The sequence below is a fragment of the Zonotrichia leucophrys genome, chromosome 5 (assembly GCF_028769735.1).
Source record: "Zonotrichia leucophrys gambelii isolate GWCS_2022_RI chromosome 5, RI_Zleu_2.0, whole genome shotgun sequence".
Classification (NCBI taxonomy): domain Eukaryota; kingdom Metazoa; phylum Chordata; class Aves; order Passeriformes; family Passerellidae; genus Zonotrichia; species Zonotrichia leucophrys.
In genome coordinates, this window is record NC_088175.1 from 4,784,917 (window position 1) to 4,802,097 (window position 17,181).

Consider the following 17,181-nt stretch of genomic DNA (forward strand, 5'->3'; position numbering starts at 1 on the left):
CTTCATCACTCAAACCCTTCCAAAACACTCCTCAAAAGGTCTGAATCTGCAAAAATATGTAGAAATATTCATATACAGGATGTCCGACTGCTTGTAATGTAGGATATTCCACTGAGTGTACATTAAACTTTAATAAAACTCAAAAATTCAATGATGGTAACAAAGTAAAGCATTCAGTAGCTGAAAATACCATGATGAAGCTTGGCTGAACAATCTCACTTGTGCAGCCAGTATGCACATACTACACACATTTTGACTGATAAAAGCAATTATTTTTTCACTTCCATAAACCTGAAGCCTCACTGAATGCACTGGACACACATATTCTGAAAACAAAAGCACATTATGCAGTAAATGCAACTTGTCCTTAGGTTCTCCATGAGGAGAAAAGCCATGCAGGGCAAGCAGGCAGGGCTGTCACAGAGGAGCAGGCACTGCCTGGCTGTCAGAGCCTGCAGCAACAGCAAGCAAATCACCAACAGCAAACTCCCACTGAGGGGCCAAGGCTGAGAAAGGCAGGACTGTGCTCCCTGCTTCAGTTAAACCTTGCAGATCCATCAGCAGCTAAGCAGGAGCTGAAATTAAGGAACAGTAATAACTACATAAATAAACAAATAAACTTATTAATTTTATCTCTTGGAATTTTAAGTCTTAAGCATTTCAAAACAGGGTCCCAGAAATGTTCATGTATATATATGTGTGTGTGTGTGAGCTTTCAACCTTTGCCTGTACAGCTTGAGGAAAATGAGGACAGCATGACCTCAGTCATTTGCAAGAAAATATTAATTTTTTTTTTTTTTTGTTTGGACAGCTGAATATTTTATTTCAAGAATTAGGTTTTCTGTCTTCAGAAAACAGCACGCAGTAAATGAACCTCAGGCTACACAATGAATAAACAAGATATTTAATAGCCAGTCATTAGGAATAAACATTGTGCACTTGACGTACCAAATCAGGCTCCGGTCTTGAGGAAAATCATATGCAACTGGAAAATTACATATGGGAATATGAAATGAACAAATAAGCTTCTCTATACCATTTATTGACGTTTTAATGATGTACTTTTCTGCATTAATAAAATTAAAAGCTTACAGAATAATGGGAGGTTTCAAGCAAAATAGAAAAAAATTACTAAAAAGCCCCCTGGAGCTCTCCTAAATCACCAGAATGATACAATCCTTCCAAGTAATAATTAATACACCATTAGTGGGAGGTATCATCCTATATACCTGGATAAACAGAAAGAAATTTCCCTGAGGTGGAATTCTAATGATTTTCAGCAAAATTTGCTGACAGCAGAAGAATAACAAGATTCAGAAATGCAAATCCATTCCAGGCTAGAAAACAGCAATGCAAATGAAGAGACTTTTCTGGATTCTACTTAAGAATCACCTGTCCCATACACCAGTTATTTCTTCCCCATTTCTACTCCTGACAGTCAAAACCCCCCTTCAGTTTACCTGCCATGTTATAATATATATTCCTCAGGATTTCCAGAGTCCAGCCTTTTCAACTGCACATCCAAACCAGTCAAAACTCCACTAAATTAAGAAGCACTAAAAAGTATTTTTGTGACTAACACAATCACTGAAATTTGAAGTCACCAACTGAAGCAAATGTAGATTTTAAATATTCTGAGTTTTCTTCCTTGCCCCTCATTTTACAAAGTAGGTGAACTTGATTCATACCAAGGGCATATTTCATCCTCAAAAGCAGCTAGATTTCCAAGGCAGAATCTGAAAATGTGTGAAATTCTGTTCACCCCAAGTGGAAGAAGGCAGACAATTATAAAGCACGGAGAACACAATCAATCACTGACTTCACTCAATAAGTAACTCCTGCTACATCCTCAGATTTACCCATGTAGGTGTGTACATTTCAAAACCTAACTATTTTCTGAAACACACTCACAAGTAGCAGACAAGACTTGAAGCCTGACAAAGCAGGACCCCTTCCATCAAGACAAAGAGGTAAATGCCTCTTCTTGGAAAAGAATTAACACTGCATTATGAGTTAACAGGATTCATTCTTTATTCTTTCTTCATTCCAACTACTATAAAATTTTTTCTGAAATGTGAGTGGTCTTGCTCACTCACATTTCAGTGAGTGGGCAAGACATATGCCCAGTCAGACTAATTTTGAGCAATTGATTGAAACAAGGTATTTTTGAACATAAAATTAAATACAAATGCCACTTCAGGGGAATTAATAGAAGGGAAACACAGTTTAAAACCAAAAATTGTTGACACATTCAATTGTAAATGCTTTCAAATACACTGAGGATGCCTTTCTTTACACAAACTGAGCTAGAGAAAGGTCTTTCTTCAAGGTATAGAATGACTCCAATAAGTCAACAAGGCATCATAACAAAGTATATTGAGTAAATATTTGTAATTGAGCACCTGAAATAATAACCAAAGAATTTTTGCATACACTTAGCTGCCAAAAACAGATCAATTGCCCAATCACACCGTAACTGTGGTAGGTAATTTGTTTGGCCCTTTCCAATGACATACATGAACTGCAGTGCCAATGCCTACACTGAACATAGTTAACACTTCTAGAAGAAATGCTTGAAAAAAGCTTTATTAAACTAACAGACACACGTAGTCTTATTCCCTGAAAAAAAAAATAATTAAAATTGCTTATGCAGCATACCTGACTGTATAAAGAAAATATCCAAGCATGCAATGAAATTCCAAGGGTTAAGATGCTTGCTTATCCAACTTCAAAAAAAAATTCTATTAACCACTTAATTTTGAGGTAGAAGCTTCTACTCAAGGCCATGTAACTTCTAGAACATGTCCATCTCAGAGACAAAAATGAAACATCAAAGTCTCCTGGGACCAAGTTTTCAAAAATTCTTATAGATGTACTTTCTGCTTATTTATGTTCTGCCTCATTTAACACAAAAAATCCTGTGCACATGGGACTAGAAGTTGAACATAAAGCTAGTGTCACCCATTTCACAGATCACAAGAGAAGGACTGCCCCAAGTCATGGCTTCTGTCATGCACACAAACTATTCACCTATTTACACATCTTTGGGGAGGGGGGAAATCACTTGAGAAAAACACTTAGCCCCATAACATACAGAGCAACATTTTGCTGCACAATTTTAGTAAGATATACACAGTAGACTGTTTCAAAGCTTCTCTTCTGAAACTAAAGTAATGTGACACTTTACATAACTGAACATTTGCCATGACAGTAAATAACCTTCCACTGGGTTTACTGAAGGACATACTAAAAATTACTTTCCTTTCAACTGGAAGCTGGATTTCTATACAAAAGGTTGGTCCTACCTGCAGAAGTACACTAACTTCAATTAAATCATGTACTGTCATTCAAAATCTACATTTCAGCTGCAAAAACAGACTGTTAATAGAATTCAGAATAAATGTAACATATTAAAAACTAAAATACAGATTTCACAAACTCAGTACTTGTTATTTCAAGACTCTAAGAATCAGTTAGGTGTATGGTTTTTTTCCCAGTAAAAGAGCTGTTCTAGAATGTAATTTGCTAGATTTAGTGATAAAGTCTTCATATTTAAGCATTTTAAAAGGCTTGCACTGCTCTTCCTCAGGTGTAATTCAGATTGCTTGTTTTAAAACCTTAATTAGCTGGGAGGGGGGGGGAAAGAATGAGCATTAAAAAAAACTTTGTAAAATCCTGAAAAACTCAAATGCTAATATTTGGATTTGGATAGACTATGGAAACTCAATAACTCAGAAATATTTCACATATGTCAAACTAATAGCTCTGCCCCTTATCCACAGTTAAAATCCAAGAAACATAAAAAGCACAAATGCCAGGATAAAACAGCCCAAATCCTCAAATTTACTGTCTTCTACCCTGGAATTTTATGTCAGTGGGCTGGGCTTCAAAGAACTGGACTCTTCTAGGAGATGAGCTGCTGATGAGCTTCTCTGCCTGCATTTGGTTACCAACTTGGTAAAATCCAGATTAAACAAATCTCGGAGAAAAATAAAATGCAAGTAAGAGACTGCTCTGAATTTAGAAGAATGCTCTTGAAGATTAGTATTAAAAGCAGGACTGCCTCAATTTCAAACTGATGCCTCTAACTCCCCTGCCTGTTAGTGATGTGTCATCAGCACCAGAGACATTAATGCTACAGACAGTCCAAGTGGAAGAAATCAGCTTCAAACACTTCCTGCTTTTATTCATCTCAGCACCAGGATGCAATGATAGCTTACAGAAACTTCTGTCAGCTAACACTGCTGAAAGAAAATTATTCTGCTGTTCACTGTCACAGCAAAAGACCAAACAAGGAGTCTTACCAAGAGGCCTCTTGTGTAGGCTCATAGCAAATTTTGTCCATAATTGTTAAAAAACCAAAAGCAGTGGTCAAATGCTGTCTCAAGTGGCCAGAAGAGGTAGATCACCATCTGTCTGCTGCCCAAAACAGCCAGAGTTGTTCTGTCAATCAAAAGAAGAATACACTACAAAGTTGATTAAACCCACAGAGCAGCACTACACTTATAAATTAAAGGAAACCATCCAACCTGTTAGCTGTGGATAAATTATTTTTGAAATCTCTCTCTGCTCAAATGATGGGAGCATTGCCAACCTTCCTTTGTAACTGTTCTGGACCTGGCTGGGATAGGGTTTTTCCTTCATAGTTGCACTATGATGTTGTTTTAGAATTGTGACCAAATCAGTACTTCTGAAAATAAATGTTTTAGTTACTCCAGAACAGCATTTGCACAGCATCCAGGACCTTTCTGTTTCTCACTCTACATCTTCCCCTGCTCCCCATAAAGAGGCTGGTGGGTGCACAAGGGTTTAGGAAGGGGCACAACCAGGAAGGCAACACAGACCTGAGAGAAGCCATTTAGAGTCATGCTCAGCAACAAAAAGGGAGAAGAGTGGGGTTTCAGTTCAGTTTGCCATCTGTTGCTCAGAACTTGGCTGGGCATTGGTCTGCCCAGGAGAGGAGATGTGGGGCTGCCTCTGCATCACTTTTTTTTGTCTTCTTTCTCTCTTTTTCCACTTCTTAAAATCGCTTTTATTTTGAACCCAGGCTTTTTTCATTTCTGTTCCACTCCTCGTTCCCCTATTCCCCTGAGGAGGAACAGCAGGTAAGCAAGGGCCTGTGTGGTGCTTAGCAATCACCAGCCCTTCACACAAAATCTATGGCAGCAAACCACAGTATACGATCACTACCAACAGAAATGGGAAGAATTATGGAACATGCAACACTACCCCAATGTGCTGAAAGGTTAGCTAGGTAGCAATGCTCATGATCTGCTATCAGCACTTTTGGTCAACTAAGAATTTCTCCATGTCACATTGAGTCTCATTCATAAAGAGAGCTATACTTCTTGCTTCTTTCAACTGCTATAGTCAACAGCATCTCACATGATACAGACATCATAAAATTTTCCAAAGACAAGAATAAAAAGCTTCTCCTCCAACCATTCTCACCATTTATCAGGCCTGGATACTCACATCAGTGTAATATTAGGTTAAATGGAGCTGGTTTTGAACAAACTGCTCTTCAGCACAAACATCTACTCAAACTGTCTTTGTCAAAAAAAAAAATAAAATTAAAGCAATACTTCTATGTTACATCTTAATTTTCAAGTTCTCCCTCACATTTGTGATGTCAAACAGGAGGAGACAAAAGAGTAACTCCCCAAACAGATGAGATTTAGAGTACCAGATATTTTCAGGTTGATAAAGCCATGAACCACACTTCCACACCAAACTACCCACATGGCAGAACAAAACCACTCCAAAAATAAGGGTTCTTGCAAGAATGCTGGGTTTGGTTGCAGCTCTTCAATATAAACCATACCCAGAACAAACCAATCACCGTGGGTGCAAACATTACCTTAAGGAATTCTTTTAACACGACAGGTACTAACTCCACACTGACAGTTCTTTCACCTCAGACAAATAAGAATTAATAACAGACTCCCTAAATACACCTTGGAAAATCAAGAAGTAAATAGAACTGTGTATAATTTTTATTCAGGGTAAAAGAAAGCAACAGAATAAAGCCAGCACTTACTACAGGAGCTGTTCTGCCACACACACCAGGGAATCTCCTTGTTCTGACTGGGGATGCACAGAGCTGACTCCTGAGACATAATTAAGTAAGTTACTAATAAAGACAAACTTCACAGTGCCTTTTAGAAAGAGACCCACTATCAGCCGAAGTCAAACCAAAATTTTCACCCTAGATCTAGGATTACATTTAGAGACAGTGGGTAGAATTTTGACTCTTAACAAATTTTCCAGGGTTAAACATGGGCTACAAACTGCATAAACAACCATACTAATTTTGAAGTCCAGTGTCCACAGCCAGCCCCACATAAGCAGCCATCTCTTCACACACCTGAACTGCATACAAAAGTAGAAGCAATAGAAATTTTCAGCTTCAATGCTCTCCTACCAATGGAAAAATACACACGATCCTCAGGATCCTGCCTTGAATCTTCAATGATGCAATCAAAGATTAGGTTGAAAAATAAAAGTTGTAGGTTTCTCATTTAATGACTTGGCACACCTTCCAGTATGCATCCCTAATTTGCAAAGACATGATAATGGTTTTACACTGTACAGCAGTTTACTTGCAGATTGATACAGTGAAAAAAAAGTGGTGACATGTTAACTGTGCTGTAAAGGAGGTGGCAAGGAGCATTTTAATTTTATCTGAAAATCTGTCAGGACAGTTCTGTCATCATAAACCTAGCTCCCTTCCTTTTTCATAGTACCACATTCAATGCAATGTGAAAACCTTCCAGTTGAAGAGGATTAATACTGACATTTGAATTTTTCCAATGTATAAGTAGTATCAGCTTTAATAACAGCCATACACGTCATCCTTTATGTTGCATGACATCTAGAACAAATTTAGAGAACCTTTGTTCTCCCAACTGCTCAACACACCCGTGGAGGGGGAAAAGTAGGGATGAAAAATACTTAAGAGGGGCACAGACAGTGGTTAGAAGAAGGGCAAGAAGAAAGGCAGTGTTTCTTATACCATGGCTACTGCTTAGATTAATAGGAAGAGACCGGATAACTGGAACGGAAAATGGCTCCTTCAGCGACCTTTAGTGCGCACAGTGCCATCCCCGGGAATGAGCCTTAAAAATGGACATGATCAAAATATTCATCAAGGAAGCAAGGAGCAGGCAGCTGACAGCCACTTGAGAGAGAAGCAATGTCTATGGTAAGACTTACAATTCTGGGCTTTTTAGATCAGTTTGACCTCAATTTGCATCTCCTTATCATTCTATTCCTTTAATTAGATTACAGTGTCTTTCATGGCAAACTGTAGGTGTTACAGTCTGGCTTCTTTAAACACATTTGAAATGTTAATTAAAAATGCTAACAGCTATGCACAGTAATGAAAATGTATAGAACCATGAGATTGATGAAATTCAGCTGGAAGAAACATTTGATGTAGCGACAAAATCCCGAGCAACTGTCAAATACCTCTCCTCTGTCAACACTCACTTAACAAAAGCTTTAGATGATCTTTACTAGAGAAAAACTATTCTTAGCTGTTTAAAAATGACAGCAGAACAGCCTGATCCCCCTCTAATGGGAGATAAGTCTTCCAGCATCTCAATGGCCTGAAAGTTTAGTTTGATGATAAAAGCAACATAGTTATTTTTAGCACTCTACGGGCATAAAAATACAGCTCTAAACTGTGACCTACAGCTATGCACAGCCAAGCATCACATCATACGACAGCCTTAACTTTAGCTACAAGCACGTCTGGAGTTGCTTCAGACTATCATTATTCATCTCACTACCAACAATACATTTGGATGGATTTAGCAACAAGCATTTGAAATTGTTACCATCTTTTTTCAAATTGCTGCCATCGGCAGAACTCAATTCAAAGGTAGGAGATCTTAATGGACTTGGGAGAAAGTATTTGAGAGACCATGTTAGGTTAAATGGATTACTGCTTCTCTCCAGTACAGAGGATGAAAAAGAACCTTAAAAGCAGAAAAACTTAAACTGTCATATTCAGTACAGAAAGTCATTTTTTCTGGGCACAGTTTGAGTAAATGAAAAAAAAAAAAAAAAAAGAAAACAGGAAAAAGAGAAAAAACCCCTTGTTTTCTTCCAGCAGTACCAAGAACCTGCAAACGGGATATGCTAGAATAAGAGACCTTCAAGCAAACTCACCTGAAACAACACTGTTAACAGACAACTGCTAAGGTAATTTATGTTATTTTATTCTAATTTGCATGCTTGTGTGTGCATGATTTGTGACAAAGTGCAAATTAGAAGTCTATTCTACCAGATTTCTGTCTCCAGATTATGTGAACAATAATTATAATATTTAAAATAAAAATTGATACATAAGTTATAAAACCAGATCAAGCAGAGTTTTAGCACTTTCCTAATTAATTAATTTCATTTTTAAATATATGTGTAAGTTCAAATTTTTGAGGTTTGGGGGTTTGTGTTTTGTTGGGATAGAGTGTTCTTATATAGCTGGGCTTTTTGTGAGGTTTGAGGGGTTTTGTGTTAACTTGCATGATGGGATTTAGGAGTTTCCTCGCTGTTTGTTTTTTAACTCATGTATACTATGGATAAAATATGAAATATTTCCAAGGTGACAGATATGTACTTTCAAATGCTGTGAATTCCACAGAGTATGTTAACTCAGAAAAGAGACAGGAAATATTGTAACATGAAAGACTTGACATATTTCATTATGGCCTGGTGATTTTGTACAGCAAACTATTCTAATGATTAATAAAGTTTCATTCAACCATTCAGTTCCTAAGAAAGAAGTCTACAGGTAAAAAGAACTAATCAGTTACACAGACAAGCAAAATTTTTTTTTTCCTCTCCCCAGCTTAAAAATGCCACTTTTTGGCTGGATGAAATGGTCAAAAACTGATTCCTACAAATCCACAAGATGTCCTGGATCAGAAGTAGTTACAAAAACCCTGCTGAGAGAGTTGAAATGGCACCTGAAAGAGCGTGAAAGATTAGTGCAAGAGATTGAAAACGAACAAAAAGTCCAGAAACCTGGCATGGATTACAACTGGCTCAAGAACTACCAAAACCCTCAAGCAACAATTCCAGCTACTGAGCAACGGCAGCTTGAAGTGCTGTGCTCTCAAATCCAGCCCTGCCAAACAGGAACTGTTCTCAGCAGGTAATTGTTTCGTATTTCCCTCACTCCGAGTTCCCTAGCACAACTAAGATGTTTCTCTACCTAATCAAAGTTTGTATTTGGCTCTGCTCTTCCTAAGTGGCAATGACCAACAACTGGAGAGCGTTTTTACAGTTGTTTTAGAAATTAAATCTTCACTTTAATATGTTGTACTTGAAGGAAGTTTTAAATCAGGATTTTCCTGGTCTAATCCAAACAAAGGAAATCTCGTATGACCTTTCAATACTTCTCATTTTTCCTGTTACTTATCCCTACTATTTATTAAATAGCAACCCAGTAACTAAAAATAAAAAAAAGGACTAATGAAATGCACCATTATGCAGAAACCCAGCCTTACTGTCTACAATACCAGAAAGCTTCTAAAAACTTGAAAATAAGTGTAAATTTAAAAAATTTTTAAAAATCTCTCCATGCATTTTATGAAGAAAAATTATTCTATGCCTGCCTTTTAAGTACATTTTCTAGGGACTCAGAAACGACAGAACAAGTCCATTTGCCTTTTAAAGCCCAGAATACACCTAAGGGCAAAGTCAGTTTGAATCAAGTTACCCATATGGGCCAAAGAAGAAAAAAAATTAAATTAAAATTAAAAAAAAAAAAGCCTATGCAATTACAACTGCTTTCAATCCACAATAGCTGGAGTACATCCAGTGCATTGTTAGAGCTCTTTTCCTCTTACAATCTTCTGGGGGAGGTGAGTGGGGAAATGTGGCAGCAAGGAAAAAATGACACTAGAACTCAGGTCATTTCCTCCTTCCCCACCCCCAAATGACCAGAGAGGAAAGAGAAAAGTTTTCAGTGCCGATGATTAGATTTCAATTTTTGGTTTTTTTTCTAGATTTCGGGAAGTTCTGGCAGAAAATGATGTTTTACCGTGGGAAATAGTCTACATATTCAAGCAAGTTTTAAAAGATTTTCTTACCACCATTGAGAGAGAAAACCAAGCAGAGCAGCTGGTAGATGCATGGAATACAAACTGCCCTGAACATTTTGGTCTGCGTGGTGACAGCTCCAACAAGTCGGACAAAGATGAAATCCCCACGGTCTCGAGTTATGTCGACAAAAACACACAAAGCATGTTTCCCACCTTCTCTCACAGAATCTGGAATCTACCCTACTACTACCCATCAAGTTAAGTTGGTTTGTGTTACTTTCAAAAAGTTATGTAGCCATCCACATTCCTTTGTTGTAATTGCCATCCAGACACACAGGAGTAAGAAATGTGACATGCTCCCCTTTTTATTCCAAGTTCAGAAATTAAAATCCTTTGTATGGTAGGCAGTAACTTAGGTATCAACTCACCTTCTACCTTTATAGTTTCTTAAGAGTTGTTGTGTTTGAAGCCACCTTTTAAAAAAAAATGTAGAAGTTTCTGAAAAAAAATCTGAGGCAGTTTAATTATCAGCCATATAGAGCTAGAAGTATTTAAACAACAAAAAAAGATATTTTGAAACAGCATCAATCCACAGAGTGCTAGACAAAAAACTTCTGTGTTTGTCACATAGCTTTTAGGCTCTATGGGAACTTTATACTGTGTAAAAGAAATGGTTTAATATAAGATCAGTTAAATAAACTGGTAAATACTTTTTGGAGCTGAATAATTATTTAACTTCAAGCATAACTGCACGTAAACACTCACAGAACTCAGCTGCATGTACTATTTCTATGGTTTTTCTCCTAACTATGCTCTGCACATGCTGAAGTATGTGAAGGACAGATAAACAAAATCAGCAGATACTTAACAGCATTTAACAACTAGCTTTCTATTCTTTTAAAAAATTATTGAATTATTTAATTTTAAATAGCCATTTTTCACTTGACTTACTTGTTCTGAAGCCCAAATTCTGCATTAAACCCTTAACATTTTGACCAAATCAGATGGTACCTCTCTAGAATAGCCGAGGAGTCAACAGATGATTTTCAACACACAAGGTGTTCATTCTAAATTTACACATAACAACATCTAATGTTTCTCAGCCACCATGATCTATCACTGTGGGTTCACCAAGTTTTACAAGATTAATCACATACATAGCAGTCACGGTCACAGCAGGCAATTAGAGCAGAAAATCAATGAAAACATATGCCAGAACTCAGCTGGCTACATTTCCAATTGTGCTCCCATCACTGTAACAAGTTTCTACATGTTTCATATAATGTCATCTTCTCTGTATTTGCTTCTGATCTGTCTGCTGGATCAGAAAATGTGGGCAAGACTCACATGGCCCAATTCACAGAATACACTATTTCATAAACAAAACTGCTTCCTCTGGTATTTTCTTCAAACATACTGAAGAAGCCAATCAGATTTCATCAACTTGGTAACACAACTTTAAGGCATCTTATGCTCCACAGCTGTATCTTTCATCCCAGAAAAAAATTATTAATAATGCAAAATAAACTGGAGGAACAAATGGCACAATCATTTACTAAACACTTTTTAAACTTTTTAAAAATGGTTTAAAAAAGTCTTTGAAAAGCTTATTATATACAGAATATTTCACGTAGAAAAATAAAACATGAATAGTCACAGAAGATAAAACAATGAGAACTCCTACATCCACGTAAAGGACAAAGACTGGAGGACTAGAGCAAAAAACTTCCAACAGGTTTAAAAGAATAAAAGCTGCAGCTCAATACCAAAAGTAATTAGCCCCTCCATCTCCTATGAACTAAATACACAAAGCTTCATAGGGACATGCAAACTTCTTGTATCTGCACTCACAGCTGCTGTAAACTCTTTGCCCTCTTCTTGTCAGTTTGAGGATTAATAACAAAAACACTGTGCTGAACTTACTCAGCCCCACTGATGCAGCACAAGGAGCTGGAGATTCTCCTCCTGCAGTTCTAATCTAATCCCTGCATGAGGGCAGCAAGAGATTCAAACAAAGATTTTTCCACAGTGATCAATCTCTCACAAGTATTAAATATAAAGTACCTTTCCTACAGGAAGGAGGGTAGCAGGTGCTGAGTATTTAAAAGGCATTGGCAAGATTAATATTACTCTGAGAATTAACATTCGTAATGCTGGTTTCAGATAGCTTTGAAGTGGTCAAATGTGCAAGATTAGTGCAACGGCAATTCATGTAAGTTTATTTCTTAAAATGGCATCATCACAGCTCTCTGTATGAAAAATAAATAAAAAACCTCTAAAACTGCAGCTTCCAAATTTTCACTTAGGGAAAATGGAAGGGCAGTAACATGGAAGATCCACTTACCTTAACAATCACCGAAAATGAGTAGGGAAAACAAATAAACACAACAAGATAACCCCAGATACAACTTACCCATTATCCACACTCTGCAAACTTCAATTTAATTTTAACATGAGCAAATGCATTCTTCCAAGTACAGAAAGAGGGACTATCAACTAGGCCAGATTCTAAAAGGCATTTGCTTCACAATAGTTTAAAAATATAGACAGGCATCATAGCCAATTCAATGTTAAATCCCTATATAGTGCCAGGGAAATGCACAGAAAGGCTCACCTACTTTTATATGCATGTTTTAATCAGATTACTGCATCCAGTTCTAGTGTCTGCATTTGGGGGAAAAGGAGAAGGAGAAAGCAAAGGAGAATTGCAGAAGGTACAGGAAAAAAATATCCAAAGGCTGAGAAATTTCCATCATCTAAGGACTCACTTTGGCTATTTTTTCAAATACTGAAATGTGGGGAACTTTGTGGAGTACAAACACTTCCCCCTGACCAAATTGTTATATACTCTCTCTAGTTAAAAAGCAGAGAAAAGCATAGAAAAAGCAACGGGGTAAGGGCAAGAAGCCAAACTAAAAATGTTGAATATATTTTAAAGAAATTTGTTAGATTTACCACAACATGCTGCCAAGAAAATCTGTTCTTCAACTCAGCAGCTGACACAAGGCATTTGCTAGAATTATGCTTACCCTTGGAATTCAGCTACCTCAGACAGGAGTAAGATTGCTGGAAGACCAGTCACCACTACCCAGTGGGAGACCACTGTCCAAGCAACTGCTTCCTTAAGTATTTTATATTTATGCCCTACACAGTTTGCATGAGATTTTCTAAAACTACATTGCTCCCTATACTGAGCCAGCAGGTATTTCTGCAATAGGCAGGAGCCACCACAAACCACTCTGGGGACAGAAAGGTGACTGGCAGTAATTCCAAAGGACAGCAGCGTCTCCCACCTGCACAAGCATCAAGCAAAGCAAACAGCATGCAGTATTCCCAGCCAGTAATTCAGCTTCAAAAAGGTGCTAACTTAGTGAAACATACACCTATGAGATGCAAGAAATAAAAGGGATAATAAGCACCTTTTAGACACTTAAGCCTTTAACTGTCCTAATGTGAACACAATTGTGTTGATACCAAAGAAAAATTTAAAGGTTTAAATGTCTTTTCTTTCAGTAAAACATAATAAAAGGAATTAAAACGTTAATCAATGAGTTGTTTAAGGACAGAAATTCCAGTCAGATTTTATGCAGTTTCTATTTCTACTACCTTTCCCCAACAACCTCAATTAGTAATACTGCTATTCTACAGGTAGTTCAGGAAGCAAAAGAATCTTAAAACCTTGGAAAATGAGGCATCATCGGTAAAGGAAGGAAACACATTCCACATGCCTTTTTAAGGGAGACACGAGGCTTTCAGATCTCATTAAACAATATCAGTAATGTTTCTGTAAAGTATTATTACACACACTCGTGTGCAATAACACACCTATTATTACCAATCTGGTATTAAACCCACACATTCTTACATATAAATTTAGACAAACCTGGTAGGCAGAAAAGCGTCCATCAGTAATTATACATCCAGTTTCAAATGAACATAAATAAGGGCTTGAAAAATCCGATTAACTTTGGTTTTGTCTTTTCCAATAAACAAAAAAAGAATTTTGAAGGAATTAGACAATTATGCTACAAGCAGTCTCAACAAACGAGGAAAAATTATTTTGTTTTCAGCTCCTCAAACTTTCTGAAGAAGTCAGTGAACAAAATACAAGCATTTCCTTTGAAATGCTTAAATCTAAATCTCCTATAGACTTCAAGTTTTGCAAAAACACTCCAAATGCAAGCACACTCCCAGAGCTGTGAAACAGAAGTATGCATGAAAACAAGACACGCCTAAGCAAACACAGCTTCTCACACAGATTCCCTCCATTTTGTGGCAGGACAGACACACACCTGTCATCTGTGCTCAAAGGTTTTATAGCTATTGTTAAGAAATTCTGTCCACACTCACACAAGTGGTCATTTAAGATGCATATCACTTCTGTCCAACTCAGACATGGGAAAAAAAAAATTATAAAACTAAACCTGTAAAAATAACTGCTGCCAAACTCACAATCAGGTTATCTGCTAAGACTTGTGAGTGGAAAGAGCTTTCTGTCCAACCAAAAATAAAGATACGCCTCTGCCTAGTCACACAAGGCTTGATCAATCATGCTTATTCCTCGTGTGTACAGAAAATACACAAAACAGATCTTGTAGCTTAGTACTCAGTTGGGTTAAAGAGTCAAACACTTCATAAATACTACAGAAATGTTACTATCACCGAAATAAAGACTGAAAAGTCAAAAACATCTTGCTTGATGCATCACATTCACAGAAATAACTTAAAAGAAGTGTAAAATTTTGTCTGGTCACTTCTGGAAAACTTTAACTAATTACACAAAGCCCAGTAGGTCTCAGTCAGCCATTCAGAGCACCGAAAGATAAAAGGCAATAGATATTCTGAGGTGCCAGTTTTGTCCTTCACTTGAAGCAGACAGAAACACTGCTAGCCTCAACAGTCTCTGCTGAAATATCAGACTACTTGATATCAAAATGTTACACAAAAAGTTCACTCTTTCTCAGGTGCCAATGTACACCTTTTAAGATAAATACACCTTCCTGAAATACAGCAACCTCTATTGCTGCGCAACATACACGGAAAAATAAAACCCAAAACACTCACTCTGGAGTGTATGCCCAGTTCATTTTGAAAATACTACATGGAAGTGCACACAAAACACTTTCCTTTAGTAACCACAGTTACACTGCCACACTTGCTCTAAACACCAAGATTATTATGTACTGCCACAGTCCAGGCACCATCCAGGGGAAAGCAGGTTTTGGATTTCAAAACTCCAGTGAAAAGCAAATGTACCTGGCTGCTCTGCGAACACACATACACTTGTCGTTGCATGTAAACTCTGCAATCTGAGAATAACCTATAAAGAACAATACGTCGATATACCTCTGACTTGCTTTACTCTGGTGACTTAAATGATTCCATAGGTCACGACAGCAACGAACTTGTGAATCTCACTTATCACTTGCCACTGATAAAATTTTAAGTTAATGCAGAATAACTGAGTCCTTTCCAGTAAGTTCTACAGTTTTTTCAACAGGACTAGGTGCGGCTGCACTTCAGAGAAAGTAAACTCTACATGCAACACATCTGGTGATGACGGAGACAACAGACCTAAGCAGCAAATCGGAAAGCAACATTAAATATTAGGCGCACAAAAACGCATGAGCAACAAACGCTACCGGGGGTGTTAGACCGGAGTCCAAGAGCAGGGGAGCCAGAAGAGACTGCCCTGGCTCTGGGGAATGCCCGGAGCACCCAGCACGATGGAGCGAGGCCATCAGAACAGCGGCCCGGGGCCCCGCACTCACCCCGCAGCCGTCAGCGGTTCCTGTGCGGGATGGCGGGGAAAAGCGCCAGGGCGGCCGACCCGCGCCTCCTCGCCCAGGAGCTCGACGGCGGTGATGGCCCCGCCGACGGTGAACCAGTCCCGGCTCCGGCCCTCGGGGAGCTTCCGCAGCATGGCGAGGAAGGCAGCCCAGGCACGCGGCGCGGCCGCCGCCCTTCCCAGCCCAGCCCGGGCACACCCAGCCCAGCCCGGGCACACCCAGCCGCCCCCCGCGGCACCGGCACCGCCCCGCCCCGGCGGCAGCGCGGGCTGCTTCCCTTCGCACGCAACGCACCTGGAGCTGTCCGCCGAGTTCCTCTAAACCAGCCCCCAACATTTATTAAAGCCTTCCTTAGAAAGGCGGGACATGCAGACGCAGACCAGAAGTATAAGCAGGGTCGAACACTAAGGCCTACCATCCCTACTGGATAAATTTCAAAAGAAGAATAAGAATTAAGATAAACGTGTCTGTTGAACTTCCCTTTCATGCTGTCATCCTCTCTTCTCAAATAACTGCAAACATCTGTGTATAATTTGTTAAATCAGATAAATAATGAAAACCAATCTGAACACACGGTAGACCCTTACTTTCTCTAATAGGATTTATCATCTCCACACTGAGTACCTGCTCCAGTGGCTGCTTTAGAACTGTTCCTCTCAAGCAAATACAAATCTAGGATATAGATAGAGACATATGTATACCACAGCCTCTGGCTGCTTAATGTATCAGCCTCAAAATCCTAAATTAAAGAAAGAAGGGGACTTTCCTCACTAAAATATCAAAAGGTTTTTAAAGTTTTAAATGAAAGAGATGACATTCATGCAGTATTTTGACATATGTTCCTATATTAAATGCAAAAAACGCCCATGTAAGATCCAAGCAGTCTTGTTTGCCCTGTGTGACAAAGCTCATATATAGCAAATCTATACACCTGCAGATTATGTAAATCACTCACAGGAAAAGTAAATGCAGTCTGTGATCCCACTAAAGCATTTTAACACACACTATAAAGGTCAGAGCTCTGCTTTCCTTTCACAGCCTCGGGAGGCCTGGGTGGTCATTCCCCTCTCACCCCACAGAACAATGCTTGAGCACAGGCATTGTTGGAATTCCAGTCACTCTGTCCTTCCCGCACCTGGAGGAAACGTGCAAAGCACGTTGGTGCTTCAGACTTCAGCATTATGGCCCAGCGGGTGCCTCCCACTCCTCCAGGACAAGCCGTTCCCTGAGGGACACAGGGAACTGCATAGACCAACAGGCCCTTCCCGGCATTGTCCTGACACCGCACCTGCTGTGCTTGCTCTTGGGAAGCAGGACTGAAGTGAAGATCTACACTGGAG

General features: G+C 38.7%; 2 protein-coding genes across 5 annotated transcripts in view; one reads left to right on the top strand and one right to left on the bottom strand.

Moving 5' to 3' along the window:
- The window catches only part of TDRD9 (tudor domain containing 9), a 69,379-nt gene extending 53,310 nt beyond the window's left edge, over positions 1–16,069 (bottom strand). For 3 of the 4 annotated variants that reach the window (XR_010440420.1, XM_064714122.1, XM_064714124.1), the window contains exon 1: positions 15,824–16,069. Coding sequence is in view for 2 of the 4 variants with exons in the window: in XM_064714122.1 (XP_064570192.1) it covers positions 15,824–15,975 (152 nt within the window). In the remaining 2 variants the exon portion in view is untranslated. The remainder of the gene's footprint in view (positions 1–15,823) is intronic. The other variant, XM_064714123.1, reaches the window with a different exon arrangement.
- On the top strand, positions 7,160–10,314 carry RD3L (RD3 like). The gene is made up of 4 exons (XM_064716023.1): positions 7,160–7,204; positions 8,117–8,208; positions 8,855–9,160; positions 10,017–10,314. The coding sequence occupies exons 3-4, from the start codon at positions 8,862–8,864 to the stop codon at positions 10,312–10,314; spliced, it is 597 nt and encodes a 198-aa protein (XP_064572093.1). The 5' UTR covers positions 7,160–7,204; positions 8,117–8,208; positions 8,855–8,861.
- Positions 16,070–17,181: the final 1,112 nt, after the last annotated feature.